We start from the raw sequence: 23,866 nt of genomic DNA, 5'->3' as shown, positions 1-23,866 counted from the left end.
TCGTACAGCGCTAAATCACGTAGTAGCAAAACCCTCAAACTGTTAGGCAACGTGATCGATAGAGTAAGAAGCCCTCTGGTGATGCACAGTGATGTTATCTAATGTTACAACTTTGCCTGCATTCGGTGAATGATCTATCAATTTAATCATTTCGGATTATGATTCTGTGCCAGATACTACATTTTTATAGGACAGAATAATATATTAGATGCTAAACCTAATCCTCCATCTCATAAGTAATTCTGTGACATCCGCAGAATGTAATCATCAATGCACGTCTTCTCTTTAGACATTGTAAATCATATCACCATAGTTGCAGCGCTGATTTTGCTGATTGGATCATTTTCAAAAGATTTTATCCAATCAGCTTTATGAATCGTGGATCGCGACCGCGGCTCGTCAAAACAAAACAACATGGCCGCTCGTACTACGCACAACGAGAAGCAGACCGGGATGCGTCCGTGAAACGTGAACACTAATAATTGCGATTGATTTTCATTGTTGACATGGTTATTGTACTGTTCCACGTGCTCTATCTTCTCGGGAAGTATGTATACCAAAATTACAAAGTAAACAAACGAAAAGCTGTGGACGATGTCGTGACTAACACAGAGGAAATTTTCGAATTTTCCGAAGTGGATTACATGATGGTAGATTCAGAAGCGCCTCAAGATATCGTGGCGAGACCAATAAGATTTTTTCCGCCAGCTTACGTGCAAAGATACACTGCCGTGAGCGACATATTAAGTAGTCCCAAGTACAATGGAAAATTGCGTAAGGTATTTGATTTCCCATTGTTCTTTCACTACGTTCCGCTGTCCATGCGGATTGTATTTTTTTATTTACAGTTCATATGTTATGTTATAAGATATTCGTGTACTGAATGAATTCATGTCGCGACACAATAGAAGATTTTCGTAAAAAAATGACCCTGTGTTCATTTATAGGTTGTAGATTTTGGCTGCTCCGAACTTGGTTTTTTAGTTTATTTAAAGAACACACGTGGTGTGGAGAAAATTCTGTGTGTTGATATTGATAGGCAGCTTTTGGATGCCTGTCAGGAGAAGGCTGCACCTCTAAATGCAGAATACATTCACACCAGGTCAACGCCATTGGTCATTGAAATATGCGAGGGTAGTGTGACACATAATGATAAAAAACTGGAAAATACAGATGCTGTAATTTGCATAGAACTGTAAGTTGCTTTTTATCTCTGATACAAGATCTATAAATTTGTATCTGCGATAGTATTAATAATTATTTAAATCATTCAGGATCGAGCATTTATATCCAGATACTTTGAGAGATCTACCCAAAAATATTTTTGGGTTCATTAAGCCAAAGGTTGCAATAATGACTACTCCAAATGCAGAGTTTAATGTGTTGTTTCCAAATTTTTCTGGATTTAGGCATCCTGATCACAAATTTGAGTGGACCAGACAACAGTTTCAAGATTGGTAATTAGAGATTATTTGACCTATCCACAATTTGTACTTCTTTAATATTAATATTATTTTATCAGTTAAGTTCTTATTTTTTGCACTAATAACTACATAATTCTTATGTATAGGGCAAAAGACATCACTTCAAAGTATCCAGATTATGAGGTAACTTTTGATGGCATTTGTAAGGGTCCAGAAGGCAGTGAGCACTTAGGTACCTGTACTCAAATGGCAATATTTCACCGGCACTGCGAATATAGAGATGATTCCAGTCAAAGCGTCGAGGGTTTGTTTAATGTTGTAGCGGTACATTACTATCCAATGCAAGAAGATAATCGTTCAGATGAACAGAAGATCGTGGACGAGGCCAAGTACTATATCGGATGGTTATTGTACCAAGACCCCGAGATAGAGGAAGAGCTGCCACTGAAAAGATTATTAGGAATGTTAAAATCGTTCAATGTATCAGAGGAAGCGTTGCAGACGATTTTGGAAGATGCCGGATATACGTTTGAGAACCGCGAATCCGGACCAACTATAATATTACCGCAACTTACATGGTCAGACCATAGCCCGATAGAAGGAGATGGTTGGTCTAATGAACATTCCTTAATAAACGAAGATGAATGGGATGCTGAACCTGGTGCACCTTCAAATTCGACTAGGTACTTAGAAGAAGATTGGGACAATCCGAATTGGGACGAAGAACCAAGCATCGTTATCCCACAGAATAATTTTGTAGTTCAGGACAATACGTATCTTTTCGATGGCGATAATATAGCATTAGACAGCGGCTTGGACATGAGAAATTCTGCGGCGTCAGCGATGTATAGCGAGCGTAGTATCAGAGAGCCTCTAGACTCTAGCCATCGATTTTCCAGTAATATGGATCGTATGAGTGTGGACGACATGAACGAACCAATCGATCAGAATGTTTGTCCAGATTTAAATGCATCAATTGCGCTACCTGATTCTTCCTTGAGCATTAGATTGGAAGAGGTAAAAGAAGATTTTCCGTTCGAGAACATTGGTTCCTCGAGTACGCAAGAAAACTCTGTGCAACAGCTGAACCACATGTTGCATTTCCCGGTAAACATGAATATATCGCACGCATCCACCTCACCCGAACCGTATCTTCTGCAAGCCGTTAAAATGGACCAACATTTCAAGCACGATAGCCTGTGTAACGAAAGCATGAGCGATTGGATGCTAAATAACTCGTCGTACCAGAATGAGGCGTCTGAGGACAGTCACCTGACGACAAGGAATGATTTAGTTGACCATAATAATTCATGTAGCTTACATTTAAATGCGTCGCATCAAGAAAGCGAATTTCCTAGTCCCAAAGATGTAAATAGTAGTAGAAACATAAATACAAGTGTTCAAGATTCCTCGAGGGATAATCAGCAACAGATGAACGCCATGTCATTAGCCAGTTGTTCCTTAGCCAATAGTCAACCGCAATTTACAAGTTCGCCAAAGGTAGCGGCAAAGGTGAATCCAACGAGCAAGAAGAAGAGATCTTTGAACCTCCATGGGCATACGAACAGTTTACCTAGTACAATAAAAAAACTCCAACTGCTGGAACTCGAAAGCAATAAGTCGTTAGAGATTAATAGCAAATGTTCGCGAAGCAATGAAGATGAAGTGGCATCAGTGAAGCCTTTATTGGCTGATTGCAATAAAAAGGATACTTCCTGCGATACCTCGTTAACTGAAAGCAATGTGTTAACGACAACGTCCCCGTTGAACAACATTCAAACAGTGGTAGAGCCTCAATCGTCTTGTAATCAGAGACTTCAATTAGTCGATCTAAAATTAATCAAACAAGCGTCGGATGATGTAAATAGCACCAAGACTACTTGTCACAATGCCAAAGACACAGATTTGAAGTCCACTCTTCCGTCTTTAGAAGAAGCTACAGGGGCTGTTCAATACACATCAGTATTAAAAATCGAGGAACAGGGTGAGTCTACAGAAGAGGCTAGTAAAGATTTGAATACGAACGCTTTAGAGATTGCTGAGACTGCAGAGGCGAAGCCATTTTCACCGGAAACACCACCGAATAGTTGGTCCCCGGAAGTGATGGATTCTGGATATCCTAATTCAACTTCTGCTCAGGACATGACCCCGGAATATGATTTGTCTAGTATAGCGCAAGATCACATATCTGATTCTGAACCGCCTAGTATAGCAGAGGCTCCTAGACCAGAAGTCCTTGAAGTAGTTGAGGTTGTCGAAGTCGAGAATGGCGATTTAGCGAACAATAATAGGGATGGAGAGGGCAATAATATGATGGCGGCTCAATTAAACGAGTTGGAGGACTTGCAACCTTTGATCGATGTTCTTGAAAATGATCGGGAGAACGAGAATGATATTTATGCGTTGGAGAATGACTTACCCATCGACGTTGAGATGCAGATCAGGGAACGCAGAGACATTAGGTTCCCTGATAGAGCAGGTAATATAAGCTTTGTGTATTTTAACATCTACAAAATTAATAATGGAGGAGCTAATCTGTATTATCTTTTAAGGAGGGGACGACAGGTTCAGAAATATGGAACGCGACGAAGGTTTCGATAGCAGTTCCACAGATGGTAGCGATTTGGAAAACCATGAGATGGGTGAGGATGATAACAGTGATGAGAATGTGGCCATGGATAGCGAAAATGCATCGCACAGTGATAGCGGAAGTGATAGATGGCCAGCTGGTCGCACGTGATATTATTGAAATAATGATTATCTAGATTTTTCCACATATCGCCTCCAATACGTTCTATGAGTCTGCGGAGAAAAACATGAAGGTAATTACTTTCTAAACTATGTTTATTATATTTTATTTCATATTATTGCTACTCCCGAAACAAAAGAAGTCTCATTTTTTTATACTAATAATAATAAATTATTTTGGAGGCAGTTGTAAAAGTCCTCCGTCGACGTTAGAAAGAAGCTCTAACAAGGGATCTTACCCTTAATTTTCAAGTAGTCATCTTTCAATATTAGAGACTGAAGCAGCTTTTTAATGCTGAATTAAAAATGTTGCTGTTTAAAAGCAGTATTAAAATATATGTTATGCTTAATCTCTGGATTGTGAAGAATATCATGATCCTATTATTTTGATTGATGACCTCTTGTATGTTAAGTATTGCAATTTTTTATTTAATTTTTGTATAACTAGGTAAGACAACCTGTTTCGAGTTTTAATCAAATTATGCACGAAATTGCTTTATGTCTTTAATTAATTAGAAGCCATAGAAAAAAGTAAAAAGGGACACCTATTGCTAGATGCTCATGATGAATAACGTTTGGGGAATTTGTTAAGACACACTATTTCCTTTTTTATTTTGTTATTTGTTTGCTACGTACCTTTCTCGTTGCAGTTGTATTTGCAACTGATCTGTTGATGCGTTAGCGTCTTTAGTGGGCGTAAGGCAGTGGTTCAGTGCTAGTAATATCTATACGCTGTTTTATACTTATTAAGTAAGGTCTGTTTGTTACCACGTGAAGCCTTTACAATGTGTCGGACTTTGAAAAGAGATACATATATTTTCGTACGATCTTCAAAGACCTCCTGTTCCCGACGTTTAATTAAGTACTTAAAATTTTTGAGATGCTGTTTCACCTGCGTATAGTTTTACGAAAGCTTATTGATACGTTACGTTTCCCTTAGCCCCTATATCTCTCCATTTAATCCCCTCCCCTCTGTAAAACCTTTACGATAATAATTACAATAATTTGTGGACAAGGTTCACACCGTGCGTTAAGATCTATCTAAGACTGAAACTCTGCATATCGTTCCATTTTCACGATACCACAGATTTTGGACAAATAAACGACGAAAACAAAGAACAATAAACGTATCTTCTAAACAAACCGCATCCTTTTGAAAATCATTTCACTTTACACTTCTTAAATATGACACTGCGCTTGCGTAAATATTACACCAAACGTCGAGATAGACAGATATGGTTTGTTTGTTTATTTCAATAATAGTGGAATGACATTACAAGGTGTACAGAGATACATAGGTAGTAATCCTAAATCATTTACATGATCTTTTAGTAGCTTAACCATACAGATATTATTTGTTTTTTTTTTCAACTTTTCAGTATTTACAGTATAATCCCTTTGTTTTATATAAGATGCAGGACTATTGTTTAGCTACTATATGAGTCGCTAAGGTGACCATAAAACGTTTGTTTTCAATTTTCCTATAGATTTGAACCGACACAGTATTTGTTGCATATTTCCAAAATGAGAATTCGGTGAAATGAAATAGGATATAAGGGGTTGTTGTCGCCACAATCATGGCACGATACGTTGAACATCATGTGTATGGTGCTCGATGAGGGCGATCCGAAAACGAATTGATGTTCCACCGAACAAAATGGCACTAATCACTACTCGACGGCCTAACAAATGTGCTTTCGAGCGTTCCGCCGTTTCGCTCTTCGTGTCGTGGAAGCGTGTTCGAGATCGAATCCTGATTCGAATTAGTGCCTTAACATAGAATTTATGGCCTTTCTTGCCTCGCAAAGAGTACTGGAAACAGAGCGCCGCGAATGTAAAAAATAATACACGCGCTCACGAGTATTTATCGGAAAGAATAACGCTGGATACGTTTTCACATTATATTAGATTACGTTATTTCGCTTTACTGTTAACGCTTAATCTACCGGATGTCGATAAAAACAAATATCATTAAGGAAATTTTATAAGCGAAACCTGAGTTCTATCTAAAAACATTTCCTCAAACCGTGACATTTTAAATAAAAGACAAAAAATACAACCACTGAGAGACGTACAAGTTTTACATGTACGAATTTCCTGAACCATGTACTAAAACGACTTCCGGTAGATAACGTGTTAGCGCACGTATAAAAAGAAATATAACACCACGAAATCGTACCGCAATTCGGTAGCTTAACGGTATTCACGACAATTCAAAGTCAGCCGTGAAATCGGCAACCGGATCGAGTTAAATTAAAAAAGAAGAAGAATAAGAAGAACCTAGTAGCGTTGTACTTTGGAATGTTGTCGTGTCATGGACCGATACAGAGAAACATAAAAAGGAATGCCTCTGCAGCCTGTCGTGCCCGTTAATCGGCCGAGTGTACCGTGTTTATGTACAGTGTAGAACCCTATAGCGCCTCTATAGTTCTCGCCTTAGACTAGTTTCATACAAAACGCGGTGTGTACTTATCGCTAACATCTATCATGTAACTTCCATCATCTCGCCCGTGACCTCGCGCCCTACATTCTTCATCGATCGCTCTCATTCTTGCTCATCAACTACAGCGCACCCTAATTTACTCGCGGAACGTCTCGTTGAAGCGCTTAGAGACGGATTTCAAACAGTGTTAAAAAAAACAGATCCACCTAAAAATGAGTATACTCTAGGAAAGAAGAGAGTTAACAAACTTGAACAAGTAATATCTCAAAGATCGAATATGTCAGCGTTATCAGGATGACGAAGCTGCCCTCGCTAGAAGCGTGTGTAAGGAACCCGAGACGAAAACTATAACGTGTCCCGCGTCGGACCAAGCGGAATCTACGTGCGAATCTTGGACGTACGTTGCGTGTTCGAGTCTGCATCTGACAAACAGCTTTTCTCCCATTGTTAACGAACAATTCGCGTTGCCTACTACAAACAACGGCAGGTTAATCTGTCTTTCCGACATCTTTATCGTTATTCCGAGGCAACGCGATCGCTTTTTCGTCATCGTCGCATCACACGACCTCCTTATCACGAGCATCGCGATAACGCGAGCGAATCAGATGATAAACTTCGCCTCCAGGCGCGCTCTCGCGTCTCAGATCCTTCATCAGGGAAGGTGGCATTACTTCTCTTTTGTTCGCCGCTTCCTTTATACTTGACAGAGTTTTGCTCAACCAGGGCCAACTGTTTCTGGCCGCCTGTAGCTCGGATGCGGTCGCATGCAGCTGGTGTGTCAAGTCCTGCGATCATTTCGATTATTAAACTCGTTGTTATGTAGATAATAATGTTTTCTGGTTTGGTTCCTTTTTTTACCTGATTTCTACATTCGGCTTCAACGTGAGCCAATTTGGTCTGAGCTAACTCCAACTCCAGCTCCCTAACTCTTTCCTGTACTCTATGCAAGGTGGGGTCTATTCTGTTCTCAAGCGGATGCGAGATGTCCGCAAGCACATTGGAAGACTCTAGCGAAATGCAATTCCTGCATTTATCGCATTTCGACACCATCGCCTTTAAAACAAGGAACTGTTAGATTGGGTAAATTTTGAAGAAATATAATTACGCCGCGAATAGAAAAAGATTGCAAATTTTCGATTAGTAAATGTTCTTTCATCCTTTACCCGTAGCACGTTAAGGCTGGACTTGGTGGCGTTGTAGTTGTCTTCTAAGCGTTGACAGATCTGAAAGAAGTGTCGTGAATGACACATCTGGCTATTATGATCAAATTGGTATATTGTACCTGTTTGTACTCAGTAATGATGACGTTGCTCCGCCTGTTCTCCGCGTCCGCCCTCGCCACTTCCCTCTGCAGCATTTCTTTCACTTGAGCGAGCTCTGCTTCCAATCGCTGCTTCTCCTCTTCATTCCTCGCCACTGTTCCTCTCAGCTGTTCCACCTCGTTACTGTACTCGTCTGCATTCTCTTGAGCCACTGTGCATCACAAGACCCGAGTTAAATTCGTAATCACATCGCAAATTCGATAACACGACGCAGTGATTGCAACATAGTTAAAAGACGATACATTATAATATCTTCACGTCTTTTTCATCTATAAGTTTGTATTATTTTGTAATTAGATTTCGCCTTTCAATGAAACACCGTAAGCATATTCTTACTGGTCATCAGTGTCTTTCGAGCGTGGCTCATGATTCCGCGGAATGTTGAAAACTCTTATGGTCTCGTCGCAACTGGCGGACGTACGATATCTTACCGAAGCAGATACCGATGTCCCACCACGCATTCCCACTTGTGCGGAACACACACCATAGTCAATTTTAAACTGCTGGCACAGCTGTTAGATAGATACGACTGTTACCTGTTACAGTTAATAAATGTGCAGATAATGGCCCCTGACAAACGAGAAACCTAAACGCTGCAAATCATGAATGGCACATTGTTATTGTGTCCTCAAATTTTGAATACTTTGTTGTTGCGCAGTTGTAATTAACGGTACGGATCACCGTGATCGAATACTTAAAATTATAGAAAGAGAACAATGATGATCTTAATCGATTTTGTTAGTAAGATACAGAAGCTAAAAGCGTTTGTACGACTCCATACAACTATGCATGCGTCAGCGACCAAAGCGGGAACATAATCGTGGGGCAAAGAGTGTCGGGAAAGGGGTTGAACACAGGTAAATTGACAAAAAACTAATACACGATAATTCTAAATGGACGATTTATTTCCAGCAAAAGAAATAATAAATAGTTGTCTGTTCATGTACGTTTTGTGTACATACGTATAAAAAAAAAAAGAAATCGTTACAAAACAGTGTCCGAAAGCAGCGTAACACTGTCGATTTCAATAACAAAAATAAATATAAATCTTGATACATCTACTCTTGAACCAATTTTGCACACTGCTTAGCGAACGGTGCTTTGTCTAATAAAAAAAAAAAGAAAAAGATAATGTGGCCGACGATTCAATGCTCACAGCATTTGCGAAAACAATGGCCGCACAAGTAAAGCGTAACACAACCAAAAATAACGAATTGGACCTATCCTGCACACGGTAAGTATGCGTAACATTGTAGCTATGAGATCTCAGCTAACCATTTAAAACAATTTTTAAAACAATTTTTGTAATTTCATCATGCATTAGCGAAGATAAAATACGATAATAAAGATAAGAGTATGCAGACTAGTTGAAATCTCATACTCGTGCAACATATTATCACTAACCGGCGTCTCTTTATCAGAGCATGTGCACAACTTGCACAGTGTCTAACGCTGGGACCATCTGCATCGAGATCGTGGAAAATTCTACGAAGCAAAATCAAAATTCGCTCGGTAACGCAGCAAACATTAAGAATACTTCTATGATCACCTAATGTGTCCTCTCTTTTCATTACCTTATTATTAACTGTGCTCGTCTTTCGTTCCTTCTTAAATAAAATTTGCGTCTCGCTGAAGAATCTTAAACGTTTTAACGTTGAAGATTCTCCAACAAGTTAACCACCACCTGTACTCTACGACAGAGAGCTAATTATATTTAGTCCTTGTTCGTTAGACTAGAAAGAAACGCTCTATGCTTCGTTGTACAAGCATAGTTATCACGTGCATCAATGTGATGTACCTCTGTTTCCGAACCTATTCAATACTTGACAAACTTGACAAAAATTCGTCGAGACTAGTTTAGGAGTATGCGTATTTAACCTACCCTATTCTTAGAAGAAAATCTGAATAAATTCTCCCACTCGAAACAAATTTACAACCACCTTATTCTTTGGTTCTTACGCACATGCACATAAGACAATACCTCCGTAGTGTCAGAGGTTCATCTTGATCGAGTGTACAGTAGCATTAGTGTGGGTCTGTGTGGTTCAAACATAAAATATGAAGTTACCTTTTAACGTCATAAACTCGGCCTCGTACTTCTTCAGTTTCTTTAACGTGACCGAGCAGGCTAACTTCATTACATAGCGCGAGACTTCTTCATTTCGACAACGTTTTGGCAGATGAACCCGAAAATATTTCAATATACTCTCGAAGTCCAACTGAAGCAGTTCCTTTTTGCATAGCTACGAAAACAGAATAACCACTTTGTTCTATGATGTATTCCAAGCAAATGATAATGCATTTTCGAAATAACATGCTTCAACACCTTACCATTAACAACGCGAGAGCGACCTGAAACAGCGTGTCGAGTCCTTGCAGGAGAAACACATCCAGAATATGGAACACAAGATAAAGTGGAAATCTGGCTGTAAAGAGAGTTAAAAACCATTGTGCGGCGAACATGTGTGTCTCCACGCCACGGTCGCAAAAATGTTTATAAAGTTCTGGCAATTGATCCTGAAAAAGCAACGTTGAATCAACGAATCCTTTCAATTGTGTTTTATCCATGTGAACCTACCTCTATCAATCTATTGAGCTGATAGAATCTCATGTGAAGATTATCGAATCTGTCCTTGTACAAATCCCTCAGACCATAGTCATACATTAATTTAACTAAAACACAAAAAGCTTGCTCCTCCGGCATCTAGAAAAAATTTATGAAGTGCATTACTAGTACATAAAACTTACTATTTCGTGTTAGAAGCACTTACATGAAGCAGCAAACTAGCAACTAGAAAACTGAGACCCTGACAGTATCCAACTTCCTCGTCGTATACCGCGTATGCTTTGCTTATTCTGTACAAAGAGTCCTGTCCCAGGCCACCGGTCTCTTTGAAAAAATCATGGGCAGGAAACGTTCTATTGATGTCTCTTAGGATGACGCTTTCGCAACTGCTCTCCTGAAGATGCAGAATATCGTGTCATTTTCAGCAATTACCTCTTGACCAGTGAATTTACCTTGGTGATCAAGGTCCTGTATCTATCCATCATTTCTTGCGAGTTGTCACAGTTGCTTAGACGTTGCCACACTTCTCCGCGCAGAGCTTCTGGAATACCTTGCCTTGTAAGCTTTATTAGAAGCTTCGGACGTTGATCATTGACTTGCCAACCATCCAGGACCTCAGCCCAACTTGCTAGCTCGTCCGCGGAGCAGTCTTTGGACACTTCGCCTGTACCACTCAGCATCGGTTCGTCGCCATCTGCAATGTAGAATTAATGATATGATTTGTGTATCTTCAGTGTATTGTTCAAGTTGTTGAATCATTTTTTGACCAACCTGAATCTATTTCTTCCTTGGGTGTGAGTGTATCGATACTGGTCAAAGAGGGTGAACGTATCAGTGACGCTAGATTGAGCGCAAGATTTAATCTGTTTCTGTCTAATTCTCCCGAGGTCTCTATATTTTGAACTTCATAGTGAACTTCAGCTCCATCCCCGGATATTATCTAGAAGGAAGTCATTAATACTTGTAGACCTTGTTACCATTTACAACAGTAGAAAACTACTCGACTTCTATAATTGGTAACGTCTTACCTCTTTCGAGCTCAGGTAGAATTGTTGTACAAGGTTTCGCTTGTTAAAATACCAGAACCTTTCATTCTGTGGATACACTTTAACCAACGTTTCTATTATAAATCTAACAGGTTCCCGAATGCCGCGTATCACTAAATCAACGGCAACTGTTATGTAGATTCTTCCTTCTCTAGGAGTTTCTACATTTAGAGTTTCCAATGCCGGATCTGCAGGATCCCAGTGTCCACATATGTTGTAACATTGCTTGTCTTGTACCACTGGGCCAGAATTCACTTGCTGATAAGAAAATATTTAATTTATTAAATGATATCGAAAGAAAATGTGTTTTTAAACTAGAAAATAATTTTGAAATTACCATTTCAAGCAATCTCATGTCACTGTGCTTAACATTACGACCAGGACTAACAAGAACTCCAAAGCACCTCTCAACCTCAAGGGTAATCCCTCCCTCTTTACTAGATACTTGCTGAATACTTAAACACACTTGTTTAGTAACGTTACTCCGAAGTTTGAAGCAATTTCGGTCCTTAGGAACTGTGCTGAAGCTTCCCTTTCCATCATCTTCTTTTATTTCCATAGTTACTTCAAAAATAAATACTCTCGAATTGGACTTCTCACTTCCATTATTAAAACCATTGAAATCGCTTCCAGTTAGAGAACTGGTCATGGACCGTGGTATTCTGTGAAATGCTTTAGAAAAGCAAGCGGACACTTGTCCCACCTAAAACGGTTTCAAACATCTTATTCTGATTGAAACACGAGAACGTCGTACTCTAAGAAAATAATACGCTTGTTGTGCGTCGGGTACAAAGTGCGATCAACATACCGCTTCTGGTATATCACATCGAAAAACATGACACTGATAGATGGCAGACTCCAATGTATCCCCATGAGACCAAGTGAAAGCGAAACATGCTGCACATGGCCCGCTACTCTCGCCACGTGCATAAAATAAGATGCGTTGCACTTCGTAGTGCGCGATTGGCTGTTGTGTAGTGGCATCATACAAACTGCAGCAAAGAAAGCAGTAACATATAACGCAACACATAACAATACTTTGAGAGAAATTTGTTTAATAATACATACCCGACAGAACCTTGAGAACTACTAGGCACAGAAACTGATACTTTGATTCCTAGATTAAGGGTCTGTTCTGCATTTAGTACATTCATATTGCGCTGTATCTCACATTCCATTTTTGGTGCATTTATTGTGGTGCTTCCTAAGTATGTTACACCATTGAAGATAGTACACTCTTGTAGGCCTGGGGCTAACGAATTTATTTCTACAATATGAATAACGATTTAAGTCTTATACTTAACAGTCAGTATTTAAATAAGGACCAACAACTCATACCTCCATCAACATAATCTTCTGGCTTCATAATGTCTTGTTTTTCCAACGTAACAACACAAGAGCTGACATCATAAAATTGACTGTTTCCCACTTTTTTTGGTTTTGATTGATTTTGTTGTACAGTGCTTACAATTTTATAATCATTACTCTTCATTTTGGTGTCCTCTGTCAGAACCTACAGTTATTCCCAATTGATCAAACATTTATGAACACATCCGAGCACTAATCTCTTTTATCTACTAATCCATGCATTATATACGTACCTCACGCAAATTGTTTTGAAGATCTTCCAGGTTGCCGTTGTTGGCAATTTTGAGCATAGGTGGTTCGAATAGAGTTTGTTGCTCTTTACCAGTACATTTGTCATTTACAAATTCATATTCGTCGCTTATAGCCACTGATTCCATAGATTTCACACTCATACTATCCTCCATAACTATGCCTATAACACAAAGGAAAACATCATTGTGTTAAAATGTATTTAATCTTGCAGTCATGTTATAATTATCTGTATATATATAAAAGTTTAAAATAAAACAATTATGATAGCAAGCAGCAATGACGCTATACATGAAGCTATACAATAAAAATAATAATAATAATAATAATAAAATTGCACATTATTTATAGATATGAAATATACAAAATAATTTTGTTCTATTTATGCAGTAACTTGAAATGTGTGTAAATGTATCTTTCTTTTGCTTCCCTAAGATACAATAAAATCGTGAAATTTTCATACTTTGTTAATACCATTTGAACAACAACAATTACGACGAAGGATATAACTTTCGTGAGAACTCTCGGACTGATCGTACAATAACCTTGCAATTTAAAAACATGATCACAATCAAGAACGAAAGAAGTAATGCACTGGCTGTCATTCAAGGAGCAAAATAAGATTCACATGTGTCAAAATTCGACACTACATCGCTGAAAGTCACACTAACTCGAAGTCATAACGTCGTTTTGCTAGTTGAATGTTTCGGTTAATCATCTGACACGTATCCTTGTGTAAAGTAAGAATCGTGTCCTCGTTCGTCCGTATCAGTAATGTTTCTTTATTTACACGGCTCCTAATCGTGCCCTCCAGCAAAGAACAGGGATTGCCCTCTTGCTGGATCGAAAATTTACGGGGACACCGGTGCCTCTTCTCGCATAATCGTTCATTAAAACCCCGGACACACCCCGACTCTTCAAACTTATCATCGATCTACCCACGTCCGCACGGATCTTGATCGAGCTACTGGCGAATGTTTACATGGTTTCACTCGTCATTATAACTATGCCGTTTGACAGAAAAGAAAACCTTGGCGTCGGCCATTCGAGCACTAAGGTCCCGGAAGTCTGGTTCGCTATGACGAATTGCGGACCGCTCGACCTAGAGCGCGCAACAATTTCGAATCAGTTCCGTCAATTTGCACCTTTCACGAGTTTATTACACACTCCTCAACAAACTAAAGTATTCGCATCCTCTTACGAAGATAATAATCTCCAATACTCTCTTACACATTCTCTACGATACATAACACGATGGAATGTGACCGAATGTGGCACGAACAGTGTTCGCAAGTACGATTTTGATGGATGGTGTATCTGGTCAATAGAATTAAAATTAATATCGACAGAGTATCGTTTGTTATGTAGTGGCTACTCTACTAAACGTTTCGCACGAGATTCTAATGATTATTCAAACTCTGTATAACGATATGGAGTTCGTAAATATCGATGATGTGAGCGAATTGATTCGTACTTACCATTATAGAATCGGTGCATGATCATGTTTCAATTGTTTGACATCTATAAATATCATGGATGTAGTCGGTAAAGAAGTCATCGTGTCGAAAAAATATCTGAAATTCTTTAGATCGATTCAATCAACGTTAAAAATATTGTCGAACCGTGTTTGCATCCTACAGAAATAATATCATGGTTCAATAATAATTTACATTCGTATTACACAACTGTATCTGCGAAATATTTCTTCACAGTGAATCAAATAATTGCCGATGACAGATAAATAGATATCATTCAACGGAAATTCGTACAAACCAATCAGAAAACGTGCATAGAATCGTGCTATACCAGATGAGAAACTTTCAATAAAAATCAAGATCTTGATGCATCTACAAACAGTGTTACCGCGTTTTCCTTGCATCGCAGTAAAAAAATTTTTATAGACCTGAATATAGTTCTCTACTCACGAATTTAAAGTAGATAAATATAGAAAAACATCGCTGTTTTTTTTTGTTTTGAATATATACAATTCCGTGGAATTACGATTTCATGTCAGTACTCGTACACATAGGTTTGAAGCCATATTCACGGCGTGTACATGCGTGCGCATGCACAGTGGACATCAGTTGTCACAAACCGTTGGGATTTCGACTAATAGCCGTGCTCCAAGGTTTCGATCTGCCAGCCAATAAGGTGCTGCTCTTTAACCAGCCTATAAGAAATCTCCGACAGGTGGCGCAACAGCGTTGCACAGCGAGCAGGAACCGAGACGCGTCAGTTCACAGACGACCTCCGTTCCGTCGAATGTGAGGAAGCTATTCTTTTGTCTGCGAAAAAATTGTTCGGCGTTGTCGTATCGGAAGCTTGTCGTTGGTTCGCGTACTCCGAGGGGCGAGCTTGTGTGATCATGAAAAGTGTGAGAATGTGCGAGATCGGCTAGCATCTAGGGCAAATAAAGGACAAGTCGGAGACGAGAGTGAGTACGAGCATTCGGGAAGAGCTCTCACGGCTTTTCACCTATGCTTCTTTTTCGGAGGCGGGCGTCGGGTATCATCGCTGTCGTTAATCTCGCGATTGCTGTACACGATCCCGTCGGCATCCGAGCACCGTCTTCCGTTTCCGTTCCCGTGAAATTTGACAGATTCCCCAGAGAAAGGGGGTGGTGGGGGGACAGAGAGCTCGTGCACACTGTCGTCTAAACGTCAACGGATAGACGAAAGGAGAGAGGTTATAAAGTCAAGACGGAACTGTGCCCCTGCACCTGCCACTGTAAGATGATAGTTTTCGTATTATCTATGGAGCATCGTAACGCTGCGTCTCTCTCTCTGTCTCTCGCCCTCGCTCCCTCTCTCTTTCGAGAACCATTCCTTGTCTTTCGGTGCATCGCGCGTCTCCCTGTACCTCAGAATCCGTTTCGAAAGATCTTGCAACGTTAACCTGTTAACCGAGTGATTTTTCGGGTGATAAACATCTGTATACCCGCACTATCCATGACAAGTGGTATCAATCTGCTACATGAAATACAATGCAACTCGCACTATCGCAGAGTAATGTTGATGTCAAACAGAAGATTGGATAGGTAAATAAATAGAAGATAAGCTCCAACACAAGCGCCCAGGTAACTCGCCTGGACCCGGTTAATAGGTTAACGACGCGCCCTGTGGAGCATCTCGTTTGCATTTTCCTAGAGAGAAAAACGCGTGGCGCGTTCCTGTGGGTATCTCGTTAAATATCGTTCGCTATCGATAAAATCGTTTTGTCTCTCGTGGGGAGGAGTTTGCTGAGAGTGTAGTCACAGAGTGTGTTATCGACATCACGGACTCGTATCTGCCGATCTGTCATTAGGGAACGGGCTCGAACCGATGAAAACGATATATCGCGTAATTTTATCTTTAGAAAAGCTCAATGTCAGTTTCGAAAATGTCATCGTCGATTATTCACGAGTCATTTCTAGCCGACCCGTCGCATTACTTCTCTCGGCTTAGGCTCGAAATAAATAACCGCGGGACTGTTTTCAAACGCCCCGAGCCCTAACTGTTTTTAACGAGGTTAGGCTTCCCGCCGCATCAACTATCGAATGTTATAGAAGGCGGTGCTATACTTAACCTGTTAAGTGGTTGATTTTTCAATTACTGTGCGTACAAACTCTTAAAGGATCGTGAAAAATTCTTTCCTACTAGTCGAAATAAGTATTCTTTCGAGAGCAGCGACTAAGGTTCAGGCTGGCATCGGTATAACGATAGGATGAAGTATAAAAGAAAGTGTTTTTCCTCAAAAGGACTGTTTGAATTAGTATACTGAAAAGACTTTATTTTTTTCAATGACATTGTTATGATTCTTTAAACAAGAATATTTGATATCTCGGTCTACTTTGAGGTTATAGTCGTTCCTTCGTTTACCGTATCACGTTATTTGGTCCACCCTGTAGATACGGAACACGGTGCAAACACGTGACAGATGGTTTAACTTGTTCATCAGGAATGACGAGTTAATTCGTAGTTCAAATGTCCTGCTTCGAGACCTGGCAGTAATCGAATCGCCGTTGAATTTTCAAAATTACATCCTCTTATTGAAAACTCGTTTGTTATTAGCTTTTCAGTGGCACGAAGTTGGCACCGCATCTTTGAATGTTTTTCCCGCCTTCTCCCATCCAAATCGACGAAATCTGTGCCTCGATCATTGTTTATATCGATAGTGACGTCAAAAGTATCGAAACAAGTTGTGTTTGTCACGAGTTGAGTGTACGTCGAGTTACAGTTCATATTTGCCAGTGTATTTTGATGGATTTAATGGAAATTTTAAACGAAAGGTTGTGTAAATACGTCGTTTGTTTGATGGAAAGATAATAATTGGCGAAACTGTGTTCGACAAAGTCGTGAGACCCGTTTTAAGGTAGCCGATTTGCGAAACCGGTGTTTCGTCGGTTTCGGCTTGTTGTAATGGTGTTCTGTGAAAGATTAAGAAATCGATTCGTTCGAATTTCATACCGAAGATTATTGCAAAATATTAGCTCGGTGAAATATCTACGACCTCGTAGAGACACGATTGGCCAGGATCGAAAATCATAGAAAGTTCGTGGTTTGAAAGTACAACATTGTAAATAACCTGTTCCTAGTTATTTTTTTTTTCGAACGGTTTTGGACCCAGTTTAATTGGATATTTAAATTACGAGACTCTTCAAGGACGAAACTCTCAGGTAATTTAGTTTCGGTTTGATAACTTCCATGCAGCTTGAAAAGATGGGATATAAATGGAATAAAAATGGCGATCGCGCGTGTGTGGTTGTTGGATTTTAATTTCGAACGAGAATTAATAGGAATATCAATAAATAGCGGTGACGATGATACCGAATGTACTGAGTAAATATGACGCTCATTGGGCTCGAAGTGATTAAGCTTTAAGTAAAGTAAACAGAAAATATTGATAATAATTTCGAATATATCTAGCAAACATAACGTCCAAATTTGTGTCTACAGGTTCCAATATTCAACTAAAATGACAAACAATTTACACAAGGCTGTGAAAGGAATACTATTATATGTGTTAGAACTGAATCGAAACATCAGCGAGCTTCGACACGAAATGAGTCGTAAACATACGCGTCGTGTGTCCTTGAAGAGGTTACGTATCTATCGCAGTTAAACACAATCTCAGCCATAAAGGTACACGAACATTGCATCGACAACTGTTGACCGAAATCGTAATCAGTAAGGACACGGTTCCGCCGATGGCTGCGAGGAAACTGCGGTGAACAAAGGTGGCGGATGTGAATGACTAAGGTTCCTTATCATTTTCTAATAATCGAAAGCCTGCAAAAGCTTTTAATTGTTTCACTGTGCGATTTTATCTGCGGGCGTCTCATCGATAAGGTGGCAGATTTTTGTTCCGATAATTGCGATGATCGGCGCTTTCGTCACACGAGACGCTCGTGCGAACAATCGCGATTTCACTTCGAGGAAGACGGAAGGAAACAAGCTCGTTTTTGGAGAGTCGTCGCTACTGTATTATCTTATCGTTGCGAACGTAAAATTCTCCCACCTTCCGTGACAGCTATAAGTATTCTAACGCTGCTCGTAAACCTATCAGTATCGTTTTATTTTTCGGGGTGTCGGTAGCTGTGCTAATAAGTTTTTATTGTTATTACTTGTTCCGCCGGACTGTTTAGACACACATAGTGACACATGTTTATAGTGGACGTGACATAAAGATAAAGAACGTTTACCAAAGAGGTGCGACGGATAATCAATATTCGAGGATTAGTTTTGTTGGTAAGATATAATCGGAAGAAAGCGATCAAGATGTGACCGACACTTTCGTTTAGAATTTCGCGTTTTATTTATTGAGGCCAGAATCGTTCGGTTCCAGTTAGTATTATTAACACTTTAGCTAGTCCCGATTGCTTTAACGGTCTTCGCAAATAAGAAAGAAACGGAAGAAAGTTTTCAACTGCTACTACTTACGGTTGCGTTCGGAGATTTTAAAGTTGCGCAATGATCCAGCCACAGCAATTTGACTCGCAAAGGAACGAATCGTCTCGGACAATACAACCTTGTATATTCTCCTAAGATTACCATTCGAAAGAAGATTATTAAGCTTCTTCCAGATCCAGTCGTATTAAAGAGCTTATTCACAGGCTTCCGGCAGCCAGACTTAAACTAGGGAAGACCGAATACTTTTAACTCTGCATGGACATAGGTGCCCGAAAAATCAATCGGTTGACAGGTTGACAAACTCTTTCGCTCTGACACAGATATCCGAAGAAGTCCATTCAACTCTTTCACCTGTTAATCTGCCGTTGGCATTCGCACGAGACCGAGCAAGGAAGGAACGCGTTCGAAAATCCTTGTCGGAAAACCGTGGTTAACGAGGCTCTAGACAACATCGTTAAACTCGCCGGAAACGATCGGAGGGTTAAAGGCGATGCGTTCGAGCCCCCGTAGCACCCTCTGCACCGTCGGAGTTATTTTGTGTCAATGATCAGGCGATTCATGAAAGAGTGGCTGGTCGAGGGCTGTTAATAATTTGTTAGTCGAGTGGAAACGACTCTAGAGTCTCCGTGGCCGCGTCGATGGCTACGGTCACCCAGTTTGCAGCTCGAAACGCGACTCCAGGAAGAGCCTCGTTCTCGCTCGTATTTCCACACAGTAATTGCCATTTTTTAGAACGGTTCGCGTGTTCAAATATTCAGAGACCCGAGTGAAGCTCCCTTGTCGAACTTTGTCGCTTGCGATCTTCGATTCTTTACATCCTAGTACACAGGAGAGAAGCGTTTTCTTGTATCATCTTGTTTTTTTTTATCGCCGTGATCTTTGCAAAAGTTGCTCCTAATCTATTTCTTTCGCAAGGCGGAATGAAACGAACCGTACAATATCCACTTCAAGTATCATGCTGTGCAAAACAATTGATGATAAAGCAACTTCTCAGTTATCATGTTGATAAACTGTTTCTGTCGATGAAGTTGTCCAATTCATTATACGCTAATAGTTCTAACTAATTAGCACTTTATTTACCAGGAACTTATTAGTAGACGTTACAATAATTAAACTGTGACTAGGAGAAACTCAATGATTTTCTTCTATATAATAATTTCAAGAAAACTTGTTTCGTTACATTGACCTAACTAATTTAATGGATCGTGGTTGAGATTATTCCAGATATCCAATAATTTCCAAAATAATGCTTTGCTGTTGAACTTTGATTTTAAAAGATTATTAGAAAACTGGCAGTAGGTAAAGCGTTAAATAAACTCGAGAAAATCGTGTTCCTCCTTGTCGATGCTCCATGATTACTTTCGTTTAATTTACATTTGTTAGATGAAGTCTCCGGGCAAGCAAAGATTTTCGAATCGGTCGATGAAGGTCTCCGATCGGCATCCGGTGATCCGGAACGTGGGCAGGGTACTGTGCGAGTGCAGAGCTGAAGTTCTAGCGAAAAGTTCGGTTAATTTTCCGCGGAAAGGTCAGGCGTCTTAGGGAAATACGGGTTCGAAAGCGGGGAACGGTAGCGCTCTCGATAGCCTCTCTGGCATTTCGCAGTTGCCTGTAATTACACGACGACCATCGTTAAAGACGTAAACACGGGTTCTCGCGTAATAAGCCGCGGCTCTCGCAGTTTTTGTGATTGAAACGCCGGTTTAATTTGCAGTCTCGTCGGCGAGGATGATGGCGTGCAACGGTAATTGCTGTATCTGAGCGTCCAGCGAGAAAGAGGGATAGAGAGGGAGAAAGAGAGAGAAAGAAAGGTCGCGGAAGACGCACACGTACGTGTTTTTCGAGATAGATAGAGAAAGAAAAAGAGGAAGAGAGGGAGAGAGAGTGACGGAGGACACAGAGGGAACGATGTTGTCGGCGAGGCGTCGAACGAGATCTGGTCACCAGGCAACAATCGTTCAAGTTCGTCGCTCGAGATCGTTCAGCTCGTAGGACTCGCCGCGACACCAGGATCTTCGTGGCAAGAGATAGAGGATCGTTCAGCAGGAGCAGCCAACTAGAGAGATTAGAGAATATTTTGGTAACACTTAGCGGACGATTTATCAGCGGGATCGAGGTGGTGCCGGTGTTCGGATCGCTACGATCCACGTGGATGCCCGCTAACGTAGCGGACACCAAGAGGATATCATAGTTGTTGGTTTTGAGTCGCTGCTCGTTGTGAAACGCCAGTCAAAGTGAAGTGCCCGGGTCTCGGTGAAATGGCATTCATGATGAAGAAGAAGAAGTACAAATTCTCAGTGGAGGTGGGCCTGGAGGAGCTGACCGCCGTGTCCTTCGTGAACGCCGTGCTGTTCGCAAAGCTCCGGCTCCTCGACGGTGGGTCGTTCGTCGATCATTCAACGAGGTAAGCGATCCACACGCACACTTCACTATATTTCGCTTTTCCGTCGCCGTTCTAGCGAGAAAGTTACGCGACCGTGACCACGCTAGTTCTCGATGATTTATGGAACGAGCGAACGCTGAATACAGAACCGCCGAGAAAGTGTGCAAGGCGAATCTTCTAATTCCCCGCTAATAGGGATCGCGTGTCCGCGATGCTCGCCCGCGGCTCGTTAGAATTGCGTTTATTAAAGCACTGCGTTCGCTTTGATTCCTGCGGGACCCTCGATTTCGTGAGAACTAGCGTTTTCTGCGAACCACACGGCCATTTTGCGTCTGCGCTTCTTGCTAAACAAAGTGCAATTTTGTAGTACCGTCGGGTGCCTCTAAAATCGTTGCTGTTGCACAGTAGATTTTGCAATTGTTAACAACTCGAGTGAGTTTGCAGATTATTCAGAATCTTTAACAATGAGATGCAATAATACCTCGGAAAAAATTAGTACGCCCCTCGTGGTAAACTCAAAGAACCAAACAAGAATGCATTTTTCCTTCTCTGTTCTCAATTACCTCAGAAGAATGCATTAATTGAAACTGTCTTTAACCCTCCGTTTCCTATGCCGGAGTCATTCGTGACTCGTTGTAACGTATGCAGTACCGAAGTTGTCTGTGTGTTAGTAGCAGAGAGACCGCCAATGTTTACACCGGCCTCACCAGAAATATATCCTAACAATATATCAGTCAAAGCCAAGAGCTCGAACGGTCGACACTGGCGGAGCCATATTACCGGGGCGCTCGGGTAAACATTCATGTGTAATTAGTGAAGTATCGGTGTAAGTCTGAAATGACTCCGACACAGGACTCCGTGCTGCAGTACTCCGAGGGTTAAATCCGCAGTCGAATGATAGCCGAGTGTAAAGTTGTGTAAACGTCTTGTAAACATTAATTGCGCCGAAAGGCGAATATTCTTTCAATTGCGTTCGTGTTTAGACCTTTGTGAAGGACTTCTCAGCGAGCTCGTTCATTGTCCGGGATTTTACGTCTCTGAATAAACGCCGGCAGTCTAATTATGAGCTTCTACTTCACCGTGCACGAGGTACAGAATTTTTCCAAGTTCTTCGTTCGTTCGCCCTTCCCAAGTTTACGAGCGGACCGTGTATCGTTTCACGAGGAGATAAATTTAAACGGTTATGATCGGCAGCGAGTAACCGCGGCTGATTCTGTTTGCTGTTCGACGCACCGGCCATGGCCGTTCGGTGCCGAATTAAACATTGAACTCGGTTCAAAGAACTTCGTTTCTGAGGAGCGAGTTTATAGAAGATACGTCTAACGCCGGGCGCTACGCGTTCTAGAAAGATTCCGGAATTCGTCTCAAGTTTCCGTTGTTCTATACTCCTCTCGATCATTGTTGTAAACGCGAAACGTTCGCGGACTATTTATAACCTTCTTGAAGTTTGCAGTCTTATTGCTGAGAGACTTAAACGTTCTATGGAAGTTACGCTCGTGCCGAGCATTGCAGATATTTCTTAGACTTTTGAATGCTCGGAACAGTAAGAAATAGTTCTGCCACTGAAAATTAATTAAGTATTTACAATTACGTCGGTAAAAAATATTACTGCTTTTGAAGGTTTTGTAAACTATTTAAACGGGAGCATTCACGGACTTTTCAATGGTTGTGTACGAAACTAGATAATTTTCTTTTAAATAATGATTTGGAAATTGCCGCCGGCTTATTATAGGATTATCACGGAAAACTGTCGGTATTATTAATATTATTATTGAAGATACTAAGAGTTCATTTATACAAAAGGAAATCCAAATTGTGCGAATAATATACTAATGAGAGACATTCGTTGTTTTACTTAGCCATGTAAAAATGGTTTCGATTTTTATTATGATCATTTTTAGTATTTTAGTGCAAAGGGTTTTAGGGTCGTTAAGCTATTGCCAAGAAATATCTGAAAACCTGCTCTGAACTCGGACACGTAATTAGTGGTTGCCGGCACAAAGCTGCGCAATCGCCTTTGTCGACTGCAGAGCATTTGTCGCTGGTGAGGACGCCTCGAAACAATTTAATTGATGCCGTTTCCAGCCGAATAGACGGCAAATAGTTGTCCCGGCGGCGAAAGGTCCGTGATCGATAAACCTTTCGCCGTTTCCAAGAGAGCAACGCGTTTACGCATTCCGACCGCGTGCCCGCTATAAACGCGCGCGCCAGCTGGGGATGCAGATATTTCGCTGCCTCGCCATCACCATAGTCCGGACATTTGCTAATATTCGCTAATATTCTTGGAAGCTGATTCTCGGAACGCCACCGACCCGCGATCGAATCCCCATCCCGGCGCTTAATAGCTTTTCTGGGAGACGAGGGGTGGCCAGCCGTTTCTGGCTCCGAGATTCTTCCGGGAAATTTCCGGTCGACTGTCCGCAATCGTG

At 40.8% G+C, this 23,866-nt stretch overlaps 3 protein-coding genes across 11 annotated transcripts in view; 2 read left to right on the top strand and 1 right to left on the bottom strand.

Moving 5' to 3' along the window:
- Window positions 1-413: 413 nt before the first annotated feature.
- Window positions 414-5,307, top strand: Hen1 (Hen1 methyltransferase). Of its 2 annotated transcripts, XM_078188437.1 has the most exons (6): window positions 414-547; window positions 637-779; window positions 948-1,195; window positions 1,275-1,457; window positions 1,571-3,903; window positions 3,977-5,307. In XM_078188437.1, coding segments are annotated over exons 1-6 (3,096 nt in total). In that variant the 5' UTR covers window positions 414-546; the 3' UTR covers window positions 4,165-5,307. The 2 variants fall into 2 exon arrangements, with proteins under 2 accessions (XP_078044563.1, XP_078044562.1); XM_078188436.1 differs by having other exon boundaries at window positions 423-779.
- Window positions 5,308-5,399: 92 nt separating this feature from the next.
- Window positions 5,400-14,701, bottom strand: Gapcena (GTPase activating protein and centrosome-associated). Of its 4 annotated transcripts, none has more exons than XM_078188438.1 (17): window positions 14,645-14,701; window positions 13,151-13,329; window positions 12,888-13,062; window positions 12,618-12,816; window positions 12,358-12,541; window positions 11,887-12,252; window positions 11,532-11,807; window positions 11,275-11,443; window positions 10,956-11,197; window positions 10,709-10,897; window positions 10,516-10,641; window positions 10,269-10,454; window positions 10,006-10,180; window positions 7,898-8,088; window positions 7,779-7,838; window positions 7,474-7,668; window positions 5,400-7,400 (listed from the first exon to the last, which is right to left on the bottom strand). In XM_078188438.1, the coding sequence occupies exons 1-17, from the start codon at window positions 14,667-14,669 to the stop codon at window positions 7,173-7,175; spliced, it is 3,165 nt and encodes a 1,054-aa protein (XP_078044564.1). In that variant the 5' UTR covers window positions 14,670-14,701; the 3' UTR covers window positions 5,400-7,172. The 4 variants fall into 4 exon arrangements, with proteins under 4 accessions (XP_078044564.1, XP_078044566.1, XP_078044567.1 ...); XM_078188440.1 differs by lacking the exon at window positions 14,645-14,701 and adding an exon at window positions 13,630-14,335; XM_078188441.1 differs by lacking the exon at window positions 14,645-14,701 and adding an exon at window positions 13,641-14,335.
- A 713-nt stretch (window positions 14,702-15,414) lies between these two features.
- LOC144474146 (early estrogen-induced gene 1 protein) overlaps window positions 15,415-23,866 on the top strand; it is a 71,896-nt gene continuing 63,444 nt past the window's right edge. For 3 of the 5 annotated variants that reach the window (XM_078188730.1, XM_078188726.1, XM_078188731.1), the window contains exons 1-2: window positions 15,415-15,600; window positions 20,769-21,458. In XM_078188730.1, coding sequence (XP_078044856.1) covers window positions 21,313-21,458 — 146 coding nt within the window. In that variant the 5' untranslated portion in view covers window positions 15,415-15,600; window positions 20,769-21,312. Of the gene's footprint in view, window positions 15,601-15,652; window positions 15,894-18,628; window positions 18,893-20,768; window positions 21,459-23,866 lie in introns of those variants that run through there. The other 2 variants (XM_078188728.1, XM_078188727.1) reach the window with 2 other exon arrangements.

Source organism: Augochlora pura, chromosome 8, assembly GCF_028453695.1.
Source record: "Augochlora pura isolate Apur16 chromosome 8, APUR_v2.2.1, whole genome shotgun sequence".
Taxonomy (NCBI): domain Eukaryota; kingdom Metazoa; phylum Arthropoda; class Insecta; order Hymenoptera; family Halictidae; genus Augochlora; species Augochlora pura.
The sequence above is the reverse complement of the archived record's forward strand: the minus strand, read 5'-3'. Positions and strand labels throughout refer to the sequence as shown.

Bases quoted from the DNA above. Each gene is read 5' to 3' on its own strand.
- Hen1 (XM_078188436.1), top strand. From the start codon at position 507: ATGGTTATTGTACTGTTCCACGTGCTCTATCTTCTCGGGAAGTATGTA. The intron at 1,196-1,274 runs GTAAGTTGCTTT...TAAATCATTCAG, and splicing joins GCTGTAATTTGCATAGAACT to GATCGAGCATTTATATCCAG. The intron at 1,458-1,570 runs GTAATTAGAGAT...TCTTATGTATAG, and splicing joins AGACAACAGTTTCAAGATTG to GGCAAAAGACATCACTTCAA.
- Gapcena (XM_078188438.1), bottom strand. From the start codon at position 14,669: ATGATCATGCACCGATTCTATAATG. The intron at 13,063-13,150 runs GTACGTATATAA...GAATAACTGTAG, and splicing joins TTCAAAACAATTTGCGTGAG to GTTCTGACAGAGGACACCAA. The intron at 10,642-10,708 runs GTAAGTGCTTCT...AATTTTTTCTAG, and splicing joins TTGCTAGTTTGCTGCTTCAT to ATGCCGGAGGAGCAAGCTTT.